The 23,041-nt window shown below is 50.8% G+C and overlaps 8 protein-coding genes across 8 annotated transcripts; 6 read left to right on the forward strand and 2 right to left on the reverse strand.

The window, feature by feature from the left end:
- Positions 1-7: 7 nt before the first annotated feature.
- On the forward strand, positions 8-1,968 carry UV8b_07411 (uncharacterized protein; the record flags this gene model as incomplete). The annotated part of the gene is made up of 4 exons (XM_043144908.1): positions 8-38; positions 273-625; positions 691-1,072; positions 1,142-1,968. 4 exons carry the CDS (start codon positions 8-10, stop codon positions 1,966-1,968), a joined length of 1,593 nt encoding a protein of 530 aa, XP_043000843.1.
- A 1,212-nt stretch (positions 1,969-3,180) lies between these two features.
- On the reverse strand, positions 3,181-3,573 carry UV8b_07412 (uncharacterized protein; the record flags this gene model as incomplete). Its single annotated transcript, XM_043144909.1, has 2 exons — positions 3,181-3,379; positions 3,494-3,573. The coding sequence occupies 2 exons, from the start codon at positions 3,571-3,573 to the stop codon at positions 3,181-3,183; spliced, it is 279 nt and encodes a 92-aa protein (XP_043000844.1).
- Positions 3,574-5,881: 2,308 nt separating this feature from the next.
- Positions 5,882-6,558, forward strand: UV8b_07413 (uncharacterized protein; the record flags this gene model as incomplete). Its single annotated transcript, XM_043144910.1, has 2 exons — positions 5,882-6,394; positions 6,541-6,558. 2 exons carry the CDS (start codon positions 5,882-5,884, stop codon positions 6,556-6,558), a joined length of 531 nt encoding a protein of 176 aa, XP_043000845.1.
- A 439-nt stretch (positions 6,559-6,997) lies between these two features.
- Positions 6,998-10,023, forward strand: UV8b_07414 (uncharacterized protein; the record flags this gene model as incomplete). The annotated part of the gene is made up of 2 exons (XM_043144911.1): positions 6,998-7,298; positions 7,352-10,023. The coding sequence occupies 2 exons, from the start codon at positions 6,998-7,000 to the stop codon at positions 10,021-10,023; spliced, it is 2,973 nt and encodes a 990-aa protein (XP_043000846.1).
- Positions 10,024-11,150: 1,127 nt separating this feature from the next.
- UV8b_07415 (uncharacterized protein) lies at positions 11,151-13,168 on the forward strand (the record flags this gene model as incomplete). The annotated part of the gene is made up of 4 exons (XM_043144912.1): positions 11,151-11,262; positions 11,433-11,956; positions 12,051-12,143; positions 12,206-13,168. The coding sequence occupies 4 exons, from the start codon at positions 11,151-11,153 to the stop codon at positions 13,166-13,168; spliced, it is 1,692 nt and encodes a 563-aa protein (XP_043000847.1).
- Positions 13,169-14,132: 964 nt separating this feature from the next.
- On the forward strand, positions 14,133-16,900 carry UV8b_07416 (uncharacterized protein; the record flags this gene model as incomplete). Its single annotated transcript, XM_043144913.1, has 2 exons — positions 14,133-14,151; positions 14,445-16,900. The coding sequence occupies 2 exons, from the start codon at positions 14,133-14,135 to the stop codon at positions 16,898-16,900; spliced, it is 2,475 nt and encodes an 824-aa protein (XP_043000848.1).
- A 1,611-nt stretch (positions 16,901-18,511) lies between these two features.
- On the forward strand, positions 18,512-19,133 carry UV8b_07417 (uncharacterized protein; the record flags this gene model as incomplete). The annotated part of the gene is made up of 3 exons (XM_043144914.1): positions 18,512-18,744; positions 18,812-18,951; positions 19,018-19,133. 3 exons carry the CDS (start codon positions 18,512-18,514, stop codon positions 19,131-19,133), a joined length of 489 nt encoding a protein of 162 aa, XP_043000849.1.
- A 2,162-nt stretch (positions 19,134-21,295) lies between these two features.
- On the reverse strand, positions 21,296-22,947 carry UV8b_07418 (uncharacterized protein; the record flags this gene model as incomplete). The annotated part of the gene is made up of 2 exons (XM_043144915.1): positions 21,296-22,521; positions 22,629-22,947. 2 exons carry the CDS (start codon positions 22,945-22,947, stop codon positions 21,296-21,298), a joined length of 1,545 nt encoding a protein of 514 aa, XP_043000850.1.
- Between the last annotated feature and the right edge of the window lie 94 nt (positions 22,948-23,041).

Genomic DNA, 23,041 nt, shown 5'->3' on the forward strand with positions numbered 1-23,041 from the left:
TTTCAGCATGTCTAAGACCGAGCAAAAGGCTTGCCTCAGTATGTCGTCCACTCCCGACAAATCCAAAGCCTTGCCTTGCCCCACCATTGAAGCTTCCTGCCCAACTTCTTCTTCGGCCGTTTGTTGGACGACGCCCCCCGGCGCAGTCGATGGAGCCAATTCCTCTTGTTAGGCAAACATTTCGTCGCCTGGACTGCGTCGTTTCTACTTGTCATGTCCTTGTGTACCTGGAGCTAGGGTGGCTAATTATTTCAACCTTTACGCACCTTCAGTCGTCATTGACGGATGGGGTATCCCTTCAGAGAAATCCCCAAAGGATGGCGATGCTATCACCAATGCCAATACACCTGTCATGGACAAGCTGTCGAGTAATTCTCATGGTTTCACCGAATTGGAGGCTTCATCTTTGGCCGTCGGTTTGCCAGAAGGCCTCATGGGCAACTCCGAAGTCGGCCATTTGAACATTGGTGCTGGTCGTGTCGTCTGGCAGGACGTTGTTCGCATCGACCAGACCATCAGGAACGAGGAGCTCAGTGAGAATGAAGTGATCAAGAAGACGTTTCAGAGTGCCGCTTCTGGAAATGGCCGCCTGCACTTGTGCGGACTCGTTTCCCGCGGTGGTGTCGTAAGTCCTTTGGACACATTTTCTCTCGTCCGTTCTCCCCGCGAGCTGACAGAGAAGCACGTCAGCACTCCAAACAAGAACATCTTTACGCTCTTTTGAGAGCTGCCAAGGAGTACAAGGTTCCCAAGGTTTTCATCCACTTCTTTGGTGACGGTCGCGACACTGACCCCAAGTCCGGTGCTGGTTACATGCAAGAGCTGGTTGAGTACATCAAGGAGGTGGGTATCGGGCAGATTGCGACCGTCGTTGGCCGTTACTTTGCTATGGATCGGGATAAGCGATGGGAACGTGTCGAGATTGCCTTGAAGGGCATGTGCCACGGTGAAGGTGAAGCCAGCGAGGATCCTGTTGCCACCGTCAAGGCTCGATACGAACGCAATGGTGACCAGGATCGTGACGAGTTCCTTACCCCCATCATTGTTGGTGGTGGCGAATCTAGAATCAAGGGTAGGTGATGTCAACTCCTCTTTTTCCAAGTTCACACCAAGGTCGGATACCTGACCAGATTTATTGTAGACGACGACACTGTCTTCTTCTTCAACTACCGATCCGACCGTGTGCGACAAATCACCCAGCTGCTCGGCGACGTCGACCGATCTGTCCTCCCCGACTTCTCCTACCCCAAGATCAGCAGACTAGTCACCATGACGACCTACAAGACAGATTACCCCTTTGAGGTTGCCTTCAAGCCTCAACACATGGGTAATGTCCTAGCCGAATGGCTTGGCAAGCAGAATGTCGAACAGGTTCACATTGCAGAAACGGAGAAGTACGCTCACGTCACGTTCTTCTTCAACGGCGGAGTCGAGAAAGTATTCCCTCTGGAGACCCGCGACCAGGACCAGGATCTTGTTCCCTCAAACAAGTCGGTGGCTACTTACGACAAAGCCCCAGAGATGTCTGCAGATGGTGTAGCGAACCAAGTTTGTAAGCGTTTGGCCGAGCAAAAGTTCCCCTTTGTCATGAACAACTTTGCTCCCCCCGACATGGTTGGACACACGGGCGTGTACGAGGCCGCAATCGTTGGTTGCGAGGCTACAGACAAGGCCATTGGGAAGATTCTTGAGGCCTGCAAGAAGGAGGGTTACATTCTTTTCATCACTGCCGATCACGGAAACGCTGAAGAGATGAAGTTTCCCGACGGCAAGCCCAAGACAAGCCACACAACGAACAAGGTTCCCTTCATCATGGCCAATGCTCCCGAGGGTTGGAGTCTCAAGAAGAACGACGGTGTGTTGGGAGACGTTGCACCCACCATACTTGCCGCCATGGGTCTGCCCAAACCCGACGAGATGACGGGCAAGTCTCTCCTCGACAAGGACCTCAAGAGGGGAGTCGAGTAAGATCCATCAGTCAATCATACCAAATACATAGTTTTTATATGTTTTGCGTAGCGGAGTTGCGGAGAGGCATGGCTTGGCGGGATGAATCAAGAACTTAGACTAGATGATGAAGAATGTCAAGAAAACATGAGTTGGGCGCACGAATGGCAAGCAGCGAGAGAATTACACCACGGGTGAGATTTAGATAAGCACCGGAGGACTAACGATTCACGACGGCTATGAGCTGAACTCTGTAGCACGTTGAGCTGGTCTCCTTGGTCTTCTGGAACGCTGGGCGCGGAGTGAACCAAGACGTGGGCGTGTACTCGGTAACCTGCTTTCAATACACGCTACTGGACTAAATGCGGCGATCCGCCATCTGGGCCAAATGCCGCAGGTAGCAGAATGTTCCTGCCGTGACGAGTTCCCGAATTTAGAGGGCATCGAAGTGTAGGCCCACAACGCATATGCTCGAGCACTCAGTCTGGTGTTCCACCTAACAGGTACCTGAGGTGGTTTGAGTATTGACGTGCTTGCGCTGCAGCATATTAGCCACCGGATCAAGCAACCGGCAATCTGGTTGCCCGGATGCGGTCGTACGGTCCCTAGAGACGAGAATGACGTGAGTTTTTGCTCGCCAGGGTGCTTTCGGCCGTTTGGTTTATTTCCAGCCGCCTGTTCAGTTCTTCTGGCCGCAAACCTACGCCCCTTGGAGAGATACCCAAGCCAGCAGTGAGGTTGGTCTTCACCAACAGCCCAGGTTTTTCGAGCTGTCCCGGCGGTATTGGCACTACAGGTCACCGTTGTTGGCTGGCGAGACACTGATTTGTCGGCCAAGAGCTTAGCGTCGAAAATGACGCGAGTGGGAGAGGCGAAGAACCCGGATCTCTTGCTGCAGCTGGAAGACGCATCGTCGAAATTGCTTCACTCTAGACGCCTTCCATATATGGGTTGCGATTGGGTTGGGGGAGGTCCTGTTCTCACTTGCCAGCTCGCCCAATTTGTCGCTCAGTGCTCAGAGGCGTCATGCTGCTCGGTAATGGTGATTTTTGGAACAGCCACGTCCCCAAGCGGGTTGCCAGCTTTGTACAGCGAGTCGGGGACTTGTCCGTGTCGTCGTTGGGGCTTCATAACCGCCAATCCAACTAGCTCTAGTTGAAGAGGATTTTGGACTCCAAGGACGGTGCTGCTGATAGCCGAGATGTTGACCGTTGGGCATAGGACATTATGTGCTCAGGGAAGAGCCGCATCCCAGAGGTGAATCTGGTGTACTAGCACGTCGTTTGGTTGACCATCTTGGTTAGCGGCTTCCTTCGCAGCGCCGATCATGCCAGCACTGGCTGCTAAGACCTCGGAATTAGGGGCCAGGATGACATAGCCTCCTGGGGTTGGTTGCCGTGGAGTAGCAAGCATGCCAGTATCACGTACAAAGCTTCAAAGGTACTATGGCGTCTATTGCTTGCCGTCATCCAAGGCCCCAAGAATGCCCTATGCCGGCCGGGAGGAGCTAGGCTCTAAATTCTAGACCATTCGAGGACGCACATACCAGGTATACCGCTCGCCGTCCTCTTCCGCGAAGGCATACAGGGGAAAGAAAGTTGGGGACTTGCCACGAGGATGCGCCATGGCGGGCTCGTACAACTCGATCTTGTCACGCGAGTTCTACGAGGAGATTGGGTGTGATGTCCACGCAGGCGCTACTAGCCGTATATCCTGTGGATATACAAGTACAACGAGACACCTTGAGATGACCAAACTTGTAGATACACTATGCCACTCTAATTCCTCGGCAAGTATGGGTAGTACCTTTAGCAGATCTCGCATCTATAGCAAACAGGGGTGGCATGGTCAATGGCTGCAGACATTACACTTCAATCTACTGATGGGAACTGGTGCAAGGTAATAATTGCCTCCTCCTATTTTTTTTTCTCTCTCCATAACAGAGAGGCAGACAGAAATGGTACCAGACCGCATAAATGCAAGTTGTGCGTGGAGTTGGTCGAGGCGGCGCAGCTTGGACGAGGTGTCACCGCTGGCAGAGAGTGTCAAGCATCGTGATCGGCTTATCACGGGGAGGGACGTCATAAAGAAAATCTTTGCCAAGACGTCAGACTCGTCTTGAGACTTGGAGGAGTGCGGCCCTATGGGATGCTCACTGCCGCTGCTGTCAAATTCGCGAGCGAGATGGAGCCGATGACGACTTGGCAACAGAAGTGTTTCACATTGCGCGCGATCGAAGTTCGGGACTGCCGCATCGCTCAGTCAGGTTCCTTTGTTCCTTTGGCTTCGCCGGGGAGGGAGGCTTGCATGCAACGGAGAGCGCAAAAGCTGGTAGCCCAGCAAAAGAGTCTAGATGATTCCAAGGAAGCCCTGGTCGTCCCTCCATCAAGCCAAGCGGATAGGGAAGGAGCCGGGGAGCTTATGATGTCGATGCTCCCCGGGTCCCAGGCGCGCATTACTTGCGGATTGCGTGCGGGCTGCGTCACAAATAAGATGGATGACAAGCTGCAGTCCTCATGCTGGCAAGTCTTGCTGGAAAAGTGGTGGGGTGGGGTGGGGTGCGGTTGGGGGTGGGCTTGCCATCTCGATTTCGACCTCGACTCCGTGTGGGTCTCCTTGAAAGCGGCAAATGAAGCCTAGCTGCAGCGACGCCAATCTTAAATTAGGGCATACGCCATTAATCCGGCTCTAAAGAAGCGTCCTGTAAAGAAGCCTCGGTGATTATTGGGCACTTTGAGCAAGAGCGTGGTGGGGGGGGGAAGGAGAGAGAAAGAGAAAGAGAAAGAAAGAAAGAAAGAGGGAAAGAATTATGAAAAAAAAAAAAAAAAAAAAAAAAAAAAAAACTCGATGTCAGAAACTTTTCCCTGGTGGAGCCTGAAAACGACGCAGCAAACACGCAGCGTACCGAGCAGCGAGCATACAAACTTTCGAGAAAAAGATTCGAGATTCCCATCGAATCATCTAAGCCCCTCAACCAGGCTGCTCTCGTCAGGACTCACAAGTTGCACAAGTTCCGCACGAGGGGAAGCAGGCCATACCAGGTGCGCGTAAACTGAGAAGTGACAGGGCCTGATGTCGATGACAGCGCAAAAGCGAGATTCGCGGAGGGCACGGTTCTGAGCCTCTGACGGGTGTTGTCCGTCGCCTGGCGTGGCTTGGCGTGGCCTGGCTTGGCTGGTGGGTATGCGGACCGGCATTTTATTGCTCGGCTGGGGGTCCTGCGGCGTTCCTGCGAGTGACGGAGCAGAGAGCAGAGTGTCAACTTGTTGTAGCTGGGTACGGAGTACATGGAGAATCTATGTTGGCACAAGCCATTTGTCCAGTTGACTCTGGTTGCAGTTTTGGGCGGCAGCAGTAACGACCCGGTATCAAATCCTCTTTAAATTCATATAACATCAATATCAAGGAATGCTTCCCAGCAGTCAGTGCGAGGTGCCCCTAAGCATGCACCCTGGCAATGCGAGAATTCGATTTGTAACTTGTCCACCCAGCCTACAGGGCGTTTGGGCAAAAGAAACCATGCGTCAATCAGATCATCTCCAAGTGCGATATCCTCCTTTCCCTCGTCAAATAAATGTGCACAGATACCCGTGCGAAAGAATTGTCCATCTAAAACCACACCGGTGTCTGTCCATTCACTGGACCCTGATTAAATGTGGGCCCGATCGTCTCTGATCCCATACGCTCCATGTAGGCTGCGGGCATCGGAGCAATGAGAGCCAAATCTAGGCTTCGAGGCTCACGACTTTTGTTGCCACACGCCCCACAAACCAGCACTTCGCGGTTGACCAACCCTCTTCGTCGTCCGCGGCGATATCCCAGCAATGGGCTCTCCCATCCCATTCTTCCCAATGCGCCCCCGTCTTGTCCTCTCTGACCCGACCCGACCCTATGCTATCGAACCCTGATTCTCCATCCACATGCCTCATTCCTTATGCTCAATACCTTTCAGCCTCGACTACTTTGCGCTGACGACGTCTTGATTACTTCATCCAATATCACTGCAAAGTATCACGCAAACCAACCCTCCTACATTTGGGCCAACTTGATCTTCCAACGCAGCGATCCGCGATCCGTTCCAGAGATTACTTGGTGTCTGTATTCGGAAATCGCGCATCTACCGCATCGCCAGAGCCAAGGCATAACTGGTCTCTGCAAAACGCCGCAAACTCGGCAAAACCCCATCGTCAATCTGTCAAAGCCCCCAGACTACTGCTTTTTCGGTTTGCCTTCAAGTTGTTTGATCGACCTCGTTTCTGCCCGTCGGCGAAATTATCGACTTCCAGTTTCGAAGAAGGACCGCTTTGCACTTGATTGCGTAAACACCAAGCGAATTTACAAGTCGAATCACCTGCCCTCGGCTTGTTTCTTCCCATCTGCTCTCTATTCCTACCTTCTATTCACCACTGCAGTACAGCCCAACCAAAAGGCAACGAAAAACCCCCATGTAAGCTCTACTATTGACAAGGGGGGAACTTGGCGTTAGCCATTAAAAAGGGGTTCGGAAAGATATTTTTTTTTGGTCGCCTTGATTATCCACTGCTTTCCATGAAAAACTCAAAAAAAACTGGCTGACTGACTGGTTGCTTGCAGCTCTGGTTGTTCACTTGACCCGCGGTTCATCTCTCTAGCTATAGCCGATTTTTCTCATTAACGGTATGTGAGCCGCTGACCAACTTGTCGGCCCAGCACGACGCCTAGGTGCCATACATAGCACTCCTGAACGATAGATTTCCTTGTTATTGTTTGGCAGCTTGGCCAATTCTGATTGGCTTTCTCCCCCATTTTTGACCCCTCATTTAGATCCATTCATTCTCGCAGAACTTGCGAGCATGCTATAAAGTGGCACAAGCTTATGTATCGTTCTAGGGATCGGCATCGCACCTTACGTCACAGGTCAACACCCAACAGACCTTCCCTGATTCATACTGCAACCCTTTGAGGGTCGGCTGCCGCCGTGGCAGGTAAAGCAGATCGCGGCGCAGAATGCCGAATTGTATATTCTGCTGAAGCCAAATCCCGCCGAGATTCCGGTTCCCATGTATCAGTAATGGCACTACCAACTCAAAATTCTCGTCGCACGGTCCGTCTGCCTCTGAGCTCAACCGGTCATCCTCTTCCTCGCAGAACATCACCATCCAACTCTGTGACCTTGATCCACCACCAGCTCGCCCGAGATGCTTCACTCCGAGCAAGTCCCGGGTCGGCAGTGGCCAGAGCAAATAAGGCTACCGGCTCGCCGCGACGTAATTCTTCGGGCGACAGTCACGAAACCGGTCAGAGCGATCCCAATAAGTGGTTTGATCAGTCCAACCAGAACCCAACGGCGACTTTTGACGGAGCGATGGATGGTGTGTAACGAAGCTATTCGAAAATAGTTTTGCGATGCTGACACTGAATACAGTTGATCCTCCATTTTTCCAGAAAGAGTCGGATTCCTCGAACGACGACAAGCTCTATGCCTACCAAAATCCACCTCTACAACCGTTACTCAACACGCAACACAGTAGCAGTGCCGATGATTACCGCAGCGTCATCGACGACCTCACAATCGAGATACAGAAGTTGAAGGAAGAATTAAAGAAATATAAGCAGAGAGGTCCGGACATGTTGAGGAAGGACAAACTATTTGAAATCAAATATCACGGCCTTCCCAAACGAAAACGCAGGGAGCTCGAGACGACCCTTCGCGATTTTGCGGCGAGCATCGAAGATTCTCCAGATGTATCATCCTCGCAACGGAAGAAGTCGTCGAGACACGCCACCCGGGACAACATGTATTCCGGCTCTGGCTCTGCATCCAAGCATGCCTCATCGTCGTCGGGCTCTAACGCTAGGCCGGTCGATTCAGCTTACGCGTCAATGTCCAGCGGTGCCAACTCAGCTGGCGTGTCACTCGGACGTCCTGCCATGAGCTCTCGCGCTAGAAACGATCAAAAGGTGGAAAGCTACTTGCGGGACATCCCCGAGGGCTTATATCCCCGACACATGGTGCTGACCGATAGAGAACGAAAAAAGCTCGTCGTCAGACGCTTGGAGCAGATTTTCACTGGTAAAATGGGAGGCCGGCACGCGAGGAAAGCTGGACAACGCCAAAATGCCAACGCTTCCCTCGTGAGCTCGGCAACTGCTGAACCAGAACCCCAGCCTCGAAGTCTCAAGGATCAACGGCCTACTTCTGGTACTACGGGAGCGGAGCTCTGCAGGGAAGCGAGGATTTTGCCGTCAGAGCAACTTTCCGGTACCTGTGGCAAGAAAACTCAATCCAGAGACAACGCATCGGCTTCCAACTCCAACGGTGATCAGACAGAATCAGGCGGCCATGGCAACAGTAGTCGATCAGGTACCAACCCGTCCCCAACACAACCAACAGCTCCGGATCAACGACCTACACGTGTTAATGATCTGGATCCCGACCGCATCCAGGTGCCTTCGGAAAATATGGACTACATCCGCCATTTGGGTTTGGTTCCCCCGGGACTCCTGGTGGATCCGTCAAAGAACGCTGAAGTTCAACCAGACGCTGATGGTTGGGTCTATTTGAATTTGCTGTGCAACATGGCGCAGTTGCACATTGTCAATGTTACTCCAAGTTTTGTGCGAGCCGCGGTGACGGAGATCAGCACCAAGTTTCAGCTCTCGTCCGATGGCCGCAAAATTCGCTGGCGCGGCGGCAGTGATGGCACACAGTTTTCCAGTGACAGCTCTAATGATAGTTCTCAAACAACGCCCGAGGTCGATGACGCTGCGAGCAAAGACGGCAAACGTAAAAGACAGAGGACTGGCAAGTCTGCTGGGTACGAAGATCAATCAGGCGGAAGCTCAAAAAGTCAGTCCAAATTCGGGCCTCAAATATCCACATCATCCGACAGCTTTCACTACAAGCCGTTATTTGCTCACAACGGCTCTCCCAATGGGCAAATATCCCTGGATGATACGCTCTCATCCTTCGGTCCCATTGACGACAGCAACGTGGACGAATCGCGATGGGGTTTAAGCGGTTCGGGTACCTCTAACCGCAGGAAGCGCCGGCACGACGGTGTCATCATTTACTATAGTGGTGCGCCCTTCTGTACAGATCTTTCTGGTGATCCGGGCGATGCGTCTCCAGCGACATACATGCTCTCGAGTGGCCAAGACCGGAAAGAGCATGATTGCCATCAATTCGACCGGCCCATTCCACATCGATCCGCATCCGGGTCTTCTCTTGGCTATCGACCCTTGAGCGACATGTACCATGGCTGCCATGCCGGCGTCAAAATGGACGTCGACAGCGTCGATTGTGTTCCTGATCTGGGAAATGAGTCGGATTCAGACTCGGGTATTATTGACTCTGAATTCCCATGGGCTACCGGGCAACAGTACATAGGGGTTATTCCGCTAGAGCCCTGCGGCCTTGGCGGGGTGATGCCAGATGACCACTTCATGGTCGTCGTCACAACGAAACGACCTAAAGACGACACCGTTTCAGAACTCGTCTCCTCCACGCGGAAGAAGTCTGAGGAAGCTACAGAAGTCATCATCGGGAGACTGGCCAGCATGTCAACATCATCCCCGGTGCCGGTAGCCTCCTCCCAGAAAGTCGGTCCTGTCGAGATAGAATATGTGTCTGGAAGAATCAAGCGACTCGCTCCCGTGTCGCTCCCTCCTCCCGTCATTTTCCTACCGCCGTTTAGCAGCGATGCTTCCAGCTCCATTGGTGATGATTACATGTCGGAAGATGCTGACGAGTCACTCGAATCCTCCGAGGAGTTGATGAGCCGTCAAGCCAACCCACACCATTCCGACGGGTATCCGGATGGGGTCGATTTAAGCAGTGGCGATGAAGATGGCGAAGACCCAGATGAAAATTTAGAGGAGTTGAAGATGTACGACAAGATGGAGTCCGCCGACGTGCCAGGATTTGCTCGGCCAAAGTCTAAGCGACAGTCCATCGGCAGCGCCGAAGCTGCCCCGGGTAGTGCAAGAGAAAGAAGTAAAAGTGCTAGCGCTGATGCCTTATTTCGGACTGGGGCGAGCTCTGCGGCCACAGCGGGAGTGAGAAGCGGCTATACTAGTAGCGACAAGGAAAACTGAAGCATCAAATAAACGAACAAAAACAATCATACGAATGTTACGACTCTGGGATTCTAGCCTTTTGTGGAGTAGTCAATATATCCTTTTTTTTTTTCCTGATTCAAATTTTTGAATGACATACCCAATCATGTATCTCCTTTGCATATGGGACAAAGGTATGGCCGCAACTAGGTTGTTATATTTAGGCATGGGTCCTGTTATCAAGTAGGGCTTTCCCTCGTTGAAGCATTTTATTAGTACAGGAATTGAAAGGGAAATCGTCACCTGGAAAGGGCATACTATGGTTGTCGAGGTCCCGTTTCGTCCTAAGCCGTCTGCATATCTCTATCAACTCATCCTACGACTGTAGTGCTATGTAGAATGTACTTGGTTCTTTCCATTTAGTTTGCTTAAAAACACGTGATAGGACAAAACTCTATTTAGCTTCTGGTCAGCTTCTGGTCAGCTTCTGGCGTAGGGATGAATCACGATAGGCTTAGCTGGTGATGATTTAATGAAAAATATTAAACGAAGTGCTTTGATTTCACTTGCTTTAACGTTTAATATTGCTTCCATGCTTTATTTCATTTATCGATTTTCAGTTTTCCGACCTCTTACTTTAACCATAGTCATGTACGTGACATCTTTGAGCTAAATAGTAAAGAAGTAAAGAGATGAAAAATAAAAAAAAGACTGTGAATCTGCATAAAGTGCATATAGCACCGTTAATTACCTCCTGGTAGGATGTCTGGTACCCACCAATCTTACCCAATGCAGGTGGTACATACCTATTACCCAGCAACTTACAAGGCATCTAAACAGCGGACGGACATGGGCCCCGTGCCCTCAAGAGGGCTGCCTGCCTGTACCCTCGAAGTCTCCCCAGAGTCCCCGGACTTTCGCAAGCACCAGACCACATGCAAGTTTTAGACATTGATGAGTTCCCAGGCGACTTATTAGTGTGCTCCTTACGCGCCAAGCTATAGTGACAGCGTTCTTCCTCGTCCGGCATTCAACAACACATCAAACAATACATCATCTCACAACATGGGACACGTAATACCGGCACGTAGAGCAACTTGAACTGGATCAAATTCCTCCGCCATCCTTGTCTGATCTCCTTTTTTTTGGCACCCCGCATTGAAACGATGTGGTGGTCCCTACCCAAGCTGATCGCCGTGGCCGGTGCAGTGTGCGTCGCTCGCGGCGCGAAAGTGAATGTTGCCGACGCCAGAAATGCCAAGAATATTGCCATAATCGGTAAGTTCTGGTTGAACGGGAGCCCGTTGGAGATGCAAAGGTCCCACCCGAGCCGGCAAGACTTGGCGCGTTGGGATCTGGACCTGGACTTGGACTTGGAGGTGGCATCAATGCATCTCGGAGGCCTGGGCTCAAAGGCGAAAACACACCACTGACAAGACAATGTATAGGTGCTGGTGCTGCGGGCTCTTCAGCTGCGTACCACTTGCGGAAATTCGCCGACGAGCAAGGGCTCTGTGTGAATATTTCGGTTTTTGAAAAGACTGACCACGTTGGCGGGCGCACTGTCACGGTCAACGTGTTTGATGATGCCAATCAGCCTGTGGAGTTGGGCGCCTCCATATTCATTAAGGCAAACCACATCATATATAATGCCACTCAGAATTTCCAGCTGAACCTGACGGAACTGTCCGCCCCTGATCCCGCCGGCTATACGGCCATTTGGGACGGCGAAGCCATCGTCTTCCGCTCAGAAGCGAGCAGCTCGTGGTGGTGGGACGCCGCGAAGCTGTTTTGGAAGTACGGTCTTGCACCGTACCAGGCTGTGAAGCTGGTCAAGAGCGCTGTGGGAACTTTCCTGCAGCTCTACGAAGAACCAAACTTTCCCTTTCGCTCACTGACGCAAAGAGCATTTGAACTGGGTCTCTTGCGCTTGACTGGCGTCACTGGTGAGCAGTATCTCCAAGAGAACAACGTGAGTAACCACCGCCATTGTTTCCTACCCCAGAGTACCTCGCTCTTTATCTGTGGATATGGTTTTAGAAGCTGACACATTCCACGTTGGTCAGATCAACCCCCGGTTTGTACGTGAAGTGATGCAGCCAGCTTCACGGGTCAACTATGCGTCCAACTTGGCCTTTATCCATGGGCTGGAAGCCATTGTAAGCCTCCTGATGCACCATTCTGCTTCTGACAAAGATTTTTTTTGCTAAAGTCCGGGCAGGTCTCCTTTGCTACTGAGGGCGCCGTTTCCGTAAGCGGCGGCAACTATCAAGTGTTTGAGAAGTTACTGCAGCATAGCCGTGCAGCGCATTACCCGAATACTACTGTCACGGGAATAGCATTTCACAAAGGCACCAACAAGCCGGGATCTATCCCCAAGTACGCGCTCTCGACCAAGTCTTCCTCTCCAAGGTCAAGGGTAGCCAAGCTGCAGACTGTGTTTGACAGCGTCGTCATCGCGTCCCCGTGGCAGTTTAGTGGGATTGAGGCTGCCGACGGTGTCATCAAGCATCATATAGACTCGGTTCCTTACATGGCGCTACACGTGACTCTTTTCACGTCTCCTCTTCGATTGCAAGCGTCCTACTTTGGCCTGGAACCCGGAAGCAAGGCACCCAGCAATGTGTACACTACTCTTGGCAGCGAAGAGACGGCCCAAGAAGGTCCGAAGGGTGTTGGCCGCACCGGCTTCTACTCCATCAGTACTCTGCGAACGATCACCAACCCCACAACCGGCAAGAAGGAGTTCCTATACAAGATTTTCAGCGCCGAGCCCGTCAATTCAACCTTTCTCTCGACCATCCTGGGTGCAGACATCCCAGATTCATTCGTCTCCAACGACTCTGCTGCAGGCGTGGAGCCGGTTTCGTGGTACCATGCCCACTGCTTTCACTCGTATCCCATCGGGCTCCCGCGGGTGACGTTTCAGGATCCGATTCTCGGCCGCGGCCTCTACTATACCTCTGGAGTTGAAAGCTTTATTTCCACCATGGAGACGAGCGCACTGATGGGCATGAACGTTGCTCGTCTCATTGTCGATGACTTTGCGGGAATCTCAAGAAACCGCTGGAATCAGATCGGACAGTTCAGTCGTAATCCAGCAAAGGCCAGACAAGACTTCTGGGACAGCATGGATAGCGAAATGCGGGCGAGCATGGATTTCTTGGGCGCAGATGAACTTTAGGAAGGTTGAGAGCTAGGATACTCCTGTTTTTTAATTATCTTTTTTTTTGTTGTGGGTTTGAAGGAAACGGATAAATGAGAGTCAGATGGCTTGCTATTTAGACCAAATACACGGCAAATGACAGTTATGAAGCCGTACCGGAATCATCAACAGTTACCACACGGTCATTTGTTATGGAAGCTTGGACAATATGCCGGCAAGTTTGCAAAGCGTAGTGACGCCAATTGCGGTAAGAACCGACGATTGAAAATGCCAGTTTATTGTATTAGGTTGATTGCGCATTACCTTGGTCCTCTGGCATTGCGTGTTTTCTAGTTGTTGATCGCAGTGATATGCGAAGGAAATTGTTGGTTAGTTGTGTCAGATAACCGGCAGTATGCTTCGAACTTTAAGAACATTCTGTGTGAGCAGGTGGCAAATACATAGCAAATAGCTTCGCTTAAGGGCAGAACTTTAGGAGTTGACCTATCACGAGCTGCCCGTCTGTTTAATATCGGCAGGTACCGAAGGTACCTAAAGTACCTACGAGGTAGGTACCTCCCAATGTAACCAGGCGTTCAGCCCCACAGGGGAGTTTAAGTTACTTGCATAATCTGCGTAGCGTACTCTTTGTTCTATGACGCTCTTCGCTCTTTCCCTGCACAGCGCAAGCTTGTCCCTCGCACGATCTATCCCTCACTCACATTTCTTCGTCTGCAGAGGAGGCCCCCCTGCAGACTTGCTAGTTGAGCATCGTCACTCCTTGATGACTACTCCGTAATCGTTATATTCTCATCATTTTTACCATTTACGCAGTATTCTTTCTACGTGTCACGGTGAAATTTCGATTACGCAACCTTGTCTGCGGAACCCCTCGGTTGAGCGCTTGTCGGTGAAGGAGGGGTGTGGTTTGCATCCACTGCCAGCGCACACAATCTAGACGGGCAAGAGAAGCTGCAAACGACAAATACATGAAATAATCAGGATGTTCGTTCTGAGAAACGGTAAGTGGTGGGATGTGATGGAGTGCTCTTGCTTGCAACTTGCGGGTGCAATTTTTTTTTCCCCCTCTCCCTTGTTTTTTCAAATCAACATGTTGCCATTTTGCCACTCTCCCGGGCAACCAAACCAGCATTTTGGGGGTCCCCGTCCCCGTACTTTTCAGGCAAGCGCATCTTGCCCCGCCGGGATGCCTTGCTACATTCCTCACTGCTCCCTCCAGTTCAGCGCGAATGGCCTGTTGGGGAAAACACGTCGGTTGCTATTGATAGCCAAGCTAATCGAGTTTTTACCTCAGTTGGAAAGTTCATCTTCGGCTCCAGTGCCCAAGAAGCGCTCATTGAGCTCCCCCAGGGTCAGCTCTATCTTGTTAGACCGCTCTCCCCGAAGGGATACTCGGAGCTCATATTCAAGGACTCGGCCATTCGCATTCGCCGAACCAACCAGGACTTTCACTACCAGCTCGTCGTCCAGCGTGTGTTTGAAGAAGGCGAGGCCGAGCTGCTCGCTGAAGAAGAAGGAGAGGACGCCGAAATCGATGCTCTTGCAGCCGAGCGCGACGAAAAAACCTTCTTGCTAGATGAGGCACTTCACTTCCGCGTGGAGAGCAGAGAGGGTGGGGAAACGGTCTTTGCGTGGAGAGACTTGAGCGGCGACAACGGTGACCTCTACGAATTCGTTTGCGACAGTCAAGCATCTTCCGCCCAAGTGGAGCAGTTTGTACAGGTCGCCAGACAGTGTCAGTACGAACGCAAGTACCGCAAGTCTCATACCACCGCCTCAGACGAAGACTACCAGCAGTTCGAATTCCACGACGAGAACCCAATACCGCCTGCCAGCCCTCTTCATAGCCCGGTGCTCGCCCGTTCCATAGAGTCAGTCGACGACATGTATGCCAAGGCAAACACTGCTGCAAAAAGAGAACCACTTGCTGCCGCAAAGCAGCTAACACCTGAATCCGAACCCATACCCGAACCCGAGCCCGAACCCGAGCATGAACCACAGAAGAGCTCACATCCACCTGAGCCTGACTCTGCTCCAGAGCCACTCGAGATCTATGCCGCCGTTCCAGCCGAGCTACATCTGTACGATCCCCAGCCTGGACATTTTGTCCTTGTCGATGAATCCGTCATTGCGACGGTCTCGGAAGTCGGAACATGGCAATATTGGCTGCAGATCGAAAACAAGGACAAGTCATGGATTGGCACATCTGTTGTGCCTGAATTCAACCCAGTTTTTGACTTCGAGTATCTCTCGTTCGTGTTCAATCACTACAGCAATGATGCCACGGCTAGGTCTTGGTTGCTTAGATTCAAAGATCAACATACTCTCGAGAAATTCCAGGAAGCAGTGATGCAAGCCATCTGGGAGAGACTGAACGAGACCAAGTGGGCCAGAGTCCAAGAAAAAGAGCGCGAATACGTGCTTGACGCGTTTGGTGATATGAACATAAACGATTCCCTGCCGCAGGAAGAAGCCGAAGAGGAAGAGGCAGAACTCGACGAAGAGGATCATGATGATGGTGTCCGCAGCGACGAATATGACTCGGCGGGAGAAAATGACGAGGCTGCTGAAGAAAGAGAGCCGGGAGAGGTCAATTCTCAGTTGGCTGTCGGATACAAACACGACCGATCCTTTGTCGTGCGCGGCTCCAAGATTGGCGTTTTCTCTCATACGGCCGATAATCGCTTAAAGTTCAACACCAACATCTCCAAAGTTACCACTCCAAGCGGCAAGCTCATGAGCCCCAAAAAGGTCATGCTCCATAGCGAGGATCGGGACCTCATCATGCAAAACGATGTGGATCCCAACAAGTTGTTCCGCATGGACATTGAGTACGGCAAAGTTGTGGACGAGTGGAAAGTTCACGACGACATTCCCGTAGTCACGTTTGCTCCCGAAAACAAGTTTGCCCAGATGACGTCTGAGCAGACCTTCCTGGGTGTGTCAAACAATGCGCTATACCGCATAGACCCCCGCCTGTCCGGCAACAAGTTGGTAGATACGGATATGAAGCAGTATGCCTCGAAGAATGATTTCTCAGCTCTGGCGACCACCGAGAAGGGCTACATTGCTGTAGCCAGCAACAAAGGTGATATTCGCTTATTCGATCGACTGGGCATTCGTGCAAAGACCCAGCTTCCTGCCCTGGGTGACCCCATCATCGGCATGGATGTTTCTGCCGACGGTCGCTGGATCCTGGGTACGACAAAGAATTACATTCTGCTGGTTGACGCTCAGCAAAAGGGCGGCAAGAACGATGGCAAGCTTGGATTCGAGAAGGGCTTCGCGGCCGACTCCAAGCCACGTCCTCGCCGTCTGGCCCTAACTCCGGAGCATGTCGCTCAAGTCTATCACGAAACCGGAAAGGCCGTGGCTTTCACGCCGGCCAAGTTCAACGCGGGAGAAGGTGCCGAGGAGAAGAGCATTATTACCGCTACGGGGCCATACATTGTCGAATGGGATCTCAAGAAGATTCTGCGCGGCACGAAGGCTCCTTACAAGATCAAACGCTATCAGGACGAAGTCAAGGCCGACGAGTTCAAGTTCGGTTCCGACAAGAATGTCATTGTTGCATTGCCCAACGAAGTCAACATGGTAGCCAAGCAGAGTCTGCGAAAGCCCACTCGCGAGAGCATCATGGGAGATGTTCGATTGAGCAGTGGCGGTCGCCGCAGCTCTGGGCGGATCGGAAACAGCCAGAGTGGAAGATACAAGCTGGGCAGGGACGACATAGTCAATTCGCCGTATTGAACGGAGAGGGGTCTCATGGGATTTTAATGCTCACGCAGGCAAACAGCAGCGGGACTGGGTGATTCGGGAAAATTATACACGTGAGCGACGGTGGGGGGGGGGGGGGGTTCGCTTATTTTTCTGGTCGTTCTCTCTCTTTTTTTTTTCGTTTTTTTCTTTCGGTTCGCTGTTGACCATGTGTTGGCGACTAGAGAGCTGGAGTCTGGGGAAAGGGGGGGGGAGCGGGCGGGTATCCGCAGAACAACACCAGGACGAGATCAGTTCGAGCATCTTGGGTTTCGTACAGTAAGCAATCTTGCACATTAACTTACATGTTTCTGTTAAGGAATAGGGAGCACAGACTGCTTACTATTATCACTTCTAGGGGTGGGGGTACCGTTGCCCGTGCCGGGCGAGTGTGCTTGGTAGAAGACCTCTGGCAGGTAGCTCACGAGAGTAATTAGAAGGCAGAGGGCAGGAATAAAGACATTCCAGGAACCTCCTTTATGGGGAACTGTTGGAAACTGTTCTTTATATTCTTTCTCTTTTTCTTGATTTATTTCACCCTAAAATTAGATTTTATTTTTAAAGAAAGGGTTCCTTCCCACAGTTTACGCGCTTAATATCCAGGGCAACTAGATATCACTCACGTGACCTACATTGACTGCGTATATACAAACACTTCCCTCTATAGTCTCTAACTCGTCCTTGCCTCAACTCTTGATCATTATTGCCTTACTCTATTATTATTGTTGCCTCAACTCTGTTATCATTGCCTTAACTCTATCATCGTTGCCTCTTATCACAATAGCTATATACAGCGAGAATCCATTGCCGCAGCCTGACTTTAGGCGTATTTCCGAGGCCTTGGGAGCATTATCCGTAAAACGGAAGAGACAACCTCCACATCGCGGAACCCAACTACACCTGGCATTAATGGAGATGCACGCCAACCAACTACCTAAGCTACATACCAAGACAAAACTTTAAAGTCGGATGCGCTCAACCCGGACGGGCAGCAAACCCCTCCCACCATGGCTGCGGGAGCACCTGGGCCTGGCAGGGCACCCAGGAGCTCGATTGGACAAGTTCGATACCGTTGGCTTTTCGAGAAGGCAGCTCTTGGTTAGGAACTGGGAACCGCCAAGCGCTACGCAAGCCACCCTGCAAACCATTCAATTGGTCAATAACGGCCTGGGGATCGCTTAAGAACGACCTCAGAAAAAATCCTCAACCAGCTTATGCAGCTGAACGAAAAGGTAGATACATTATATCGCAAGCTAGATCTATTAGATCACATCCTAGATTCATTATATCGCAAGGTCGAAGACCTGCGTATATAGATAACTGCAGAGTACGTTATATTACGATAATTCTTTTTGAAATATAGTATGGGGAGCTAATTATGGAAACAAACAGACGTCGGAGTGCAATCAAAATAAGGTTCCTTCCCACAGTTTACGCGCTTAATATCCAGGGCAACTAGATATCACTCACGTGACCTACCTTAGCTGCACATATAAACACTTCCCTCCAACTCACCCTTGCCTCAACTCCATCATCATCGTTCCCTCAACTCCGTCATCGTTGCCTCAACTCGACCATCGTTGCCTCAACTCCCATCTCATCACAATGGCTATGAACAGCGAGAATCCATTGCCGCAGCCTAACTTTGGGCTTATTTCCGAGGGCTTTGGGTCATTATCGGAACAGTTCGCGCTTTGCGCTAACTTACCTGCCGTTAACAATGGAGATCGCTTAGTAACGACCTTGCAAACAATCCTCAACCGGCTTGTGCAGCTGAACGAAAAGGCAGATGCATTAGATCGCAAGGTCGAAGACCTGCGTTCAGATATGAGTGCAGAGTACGTTATACTACGATGATTCTTTTTTTGGAATATAGTATGGGGTGCTAATAATAACAATAAACAGACGTCGAAATGCAATCGCGAGACTCCAGAACTCCTCGGTAATGAGTGTGAGCGAGGATCTGGTGGCCTTGCATAACCCCGCCACGGGTGCCTTGATTAATAATTTCCCGCCGACTCTTGGTCACCTGGACCGTCTAGAGAGTAAGTCCTTGACTATTGATATAATATTCACAGAGTCACGTTATATTAACTATGGGTCAATTATAGTGCGGCAGGTGAACGAGCTGTTGCAGCAGCTAGGCGAGGTAGGAACAGGTCGGATCGACGAAAGGAGAAGACATCTAATGCGTACGATCGGTGTACTTGCGCGGAAGTTGCGATAGATAATGTCTGTCTATTCATCGTTCGGGAACTGAACAACTTGCACACTTTATTCTATGAGTCTTCTGCATAGGAGCATCTTCTTCTACGGCAAGTTGAGGAGGAGAAGGAGGCTACAGAGTTATTCTGTAATCAAGCAAAGCTGTGCCGAAGGTGCAGCGTGCGCTACGTAAGTGCGTAAAGCGTGCCTTCCAGCTTTGCCTAGAGATTTGCGAAGAAATCGGAAGGCAAGGCAGGAAGTATTGATAGGAACTCGGTATGCCTAGTTGTCCGTAGGGTCGCGCGCGTGGTATGATGTACCGGGTGATCACTAAGCAAAGGATTTTATTACTTTGCTAATAACTATCTATTAAAGAGGAAAAAGGAGGCAAAAGAAAGGAATTATATGATGTGGCCTCTTTTGTGCGCGTGCTGTAGTATCGGCGCGGTCGGGCCGGGCTACCCGTGTGCCCTACCGGGCACAAGGGCAAAAGGGCCAAAGTGGCCACATCGTGTGCAGCGGTGCGCGGCACATCCGTCGCAATGTGTCTAATTGGGCACCCTGCGACAGCGATTCCGATAGGAAGGGCATAGCTTTTTCTCGCTTTCCCTCTTTAAAATACAGTAAGGCCATCCTATAGAGATATCTCCACTACCTGCTTAGTAATTCGTTGAAAAACTTTTTAGAATTCTCAATTCGAGCGAATATTAATCAATAAAGTCGGCAAAGTATTATAGTATACTGCTTCCCTTTAAAAAAGCATAAAAGAACGTAAAAGTACGGAAATTAGGCGGTAAGGTTCTGCTATACAAAGGCGGTAGGTATTCTGCTATATAAAAGGCGGTGATAAGCGTAATTCTGCCATGCTTTCTAAGCAGAGGCCTGCTGCAGGCGAAAAAGCCTGCTGTAGGCGGAAGCTCGCCGCAGGCGGCCCCCGGCAGGGCTCCCGGATGGGAATAATAAAAAATGCACTATATTAAAAATATTAAAGTTAAAAGAAGGTAGTATAAAGGCGGTAAAAAAAGGCAGTAAAAAGGCGGTAAAAAAAGGCAGTAAAAGGCGGTAAAAACGATAGTAAAAACGATAGTAAAATAAGATAGTAAAAAAGGTAGGGCAAAGGCGGTAAAATACGGCAGTAAAGGATGGTAAAATAAGGCAGTAAAAAGGCAGTAAAAGGCGGTAAAGGTAAAATAAGGTAGTAAAAATAGCAGTAAAAAGAATAGTAAAAAAGGCAGTAGTAGCTAAGCCGGACTAATATTTACCCGTCTGGCTACTCCGCTTTCCCTGTGCCTTTGATACTGAAGAATTCAGCGGCACCCTAGTACTTATAGCTTAGGGCTACTGTAGCTTTGCGCCTCCTACGATGCCGATAAATTCGGCGCGTCGGCCTAGTTTCCTGGTGTGCGTGCATTCGGTCTCGGTTGGTGGTGTCCTTCTTTGTCGCGTCAACGTTTGTTTTTATCTATTTTCATAGAGCTACGTATCGATACCACTTTTGCTGCATAGATCCCGCGGATGAATGCACGTTTCCGCTATTCCACCCGGTTTTGTCGTCATTGTCGGGTGCTCGGCATGTATCAAGGGGGTTGGAGGAGCGTGGGCCTGTGATCATCTTCGGGGTGTCGAGGTACCCGCCTCTAAGAAGAGTGGTGATTTACTGGGACGGATGGTTTAGTCCCGGCCATTGATGCCCCAGCGACTTAAGACTTGCCAGATGAGGGGGAAGGCAAATACTGATGGCATGTCACATGTTTCCAAGACGTTCTTCAACTGCAAAATCTGTTGGTGTCTAAAATTTGCACGCGGCTGGTACCGCATTATGCCGTGATAGCAGCCCAGAGTATATAGTGCCGGGCAAATAGCGCGACCTACTGGATTGTTCACTGTACAGGGAAGAGAAAACGAGGCGGAAGAGGAGGGAAGAGGGAAAAGCAAGGCCAACCCAAACCATCTGCGCCATGGCCGATAATGTATGTGTGTAGTGATGGCTACTCTAACCTAAGTGCAATAACATTGGCAAGATGATTCATCGTTTATCGTGCTGAAAAGCAAACAATTTAAAAGAAGTAATGATGGCAAACAAAGACGCGGGAGAGAAACGACAGAAAAAGAAGAATAAAAAGAGAAGAAGAAGAATAAGAGGAAGAAACGAAAGAAAAGAAAACACAAAGCCCGAAGAATAGTCTATTCCTGAGTTGGGGAAACTGCCTCATCGTCTTCTTGACCGGGCCCCACGACAGCCCCGGAGACGTTGCGCAACGTCTTGGGCTGGACAGAAGAGTCGAGACGGTTCATCTCGGACACAAAGCTCGTGCCCCACCATGAGCTTGTGTATTTGAAAACGTAGCGCTCAAGCTTCTTGTAGTTGGCCGCGCGTTGCTCCTGGCTCATGGTGACGGCGTCGTGAATGGCGTTGGCCAGCTCTTCAGTGTTCCATGGGTTGACGATCAAGCTGCCGTTGAGGGATTGCGCGGCACCCGTGAATTCGCTGAGAATCATGACACCATGCCTTTCTTGTTGCGTAGCAATGTACTCATACGAGACGAGATTCATGCCATCCCGTGTTGATGAAACTAGGCACACATCGGACACGGCATAAAGCGCCGTGAGCTCGTCAAAGGAGACGGACTGGTGGAGGAAGTGAATGGGCATGAATTCTATGGTACCGAATTTGCCGTTGATGCGACCGACGAGCTCGTTTACCACGGCGCGCAGATTTTGATACTCCTCCACATCCTGTCGGGAGGGAACGGCAACTTGGACCAGCACGACCTTGCCTATCCATTCTGGATGCTCTGTCAAAAAAACTTCGAGAGCGTGCAGCTTTTGTGGCACTCCTTTGATGTAATCCAGGCGATCAACACCAACAATCAGTTTGACCCCTTCGAATTTGCGGTTCAAGGCAGCAATGCGCTCCTTTACAGAGGGCTTCTTCAAGCCCTCGACAAACTTGTCGGGATCGATGCCAATGGGAAACGCCCCAATGGTGACAAATCTCCCGTTCCAATCAACGCCGTTCGGCGTGGTATGCGTACCCAAGATGCGTGAGCAGCTACTCAAAAAGTGGCGTGCGTAGTCGTATGTATGGAATCCAATCAAATCGCAGTCCAGAAGACCGCGCAGCAGTGCCTCGCGGACAGGCAGGATACGATAAATCTCGCTGCTTGGGAAAGGCGTGTGAAGAAAGAAGCCAATCTTGACCTTGTTCTTCGTTTTCGCAATTTTCTGGCGCAGCATTTGTGGCAAAAGCATGAGGTGATAGTCATGAACCCAAATCAAGTCGCCGTCTTGGACGTCTTTGATGACGGTTTCGGCGAACAAGTTATTCACCTCTTGATAGGCAGCCCATGCGGATTCATCGAACGTAATCTCCCCGGGGTGATAATGAAATAATGGCCAGAGAATGGAGTCTAGATACCACCAGTTGCTTGTTAGTGACGTTTTTCCTGATTTCGAAATTGCTCATGCGGGGTGGGGAAATTTTGGAGAAGTTGGTCTTATGCTTAGTTAGCCGTACTTGCAAATCCATTGTAATGTCTATCAGCAAGCTCGTCGTCAATGAAAACTGGATGGGCGCCGTACTCGTCCTTGAGTCGCTTCTTCATGCCATCCACCTCATTGTCAGGAACTTCGAGACCTGGCCAGCCGTACCATTGGAAGCTTGTTGTTTTACTCAGACCACTCAGACCAGTGACAAGTCCTCCGGACGACATGGAGAAGGTGTAGCTGCCATCATCGGACCGCTTGATGGTAATGGGCAGCCTGTTGGACAGAAGCAGCAGCCGGCCTTGGATCTTGGGCGCGAGGCCGTCGGTAATACTGGTGTCACTGGACATGACGTTGCGTGCCGGGAGGCTGACCTTAAGGCCGAAATTTCTGTGAGATAACTGCGCAGTGCCGAGCTGTGGGAGATATTTCGGACCAAGGAAG

The sequence above is a fragment of the Ustilaginoidea virens genome, chromosome 6, assembly GCF_000687475.1.
Source record: "Ustilaginoidea virens chromosome 6, complete sequence".
Taxonomy (NCBI): domain Eukaryota; kingdom Fungi; phylum Ascomycota; class Sordariomycetes; order Hypocreales; family Clavicipitaceae; genus Ustilaginoidea; species Ustilaginoidea virens.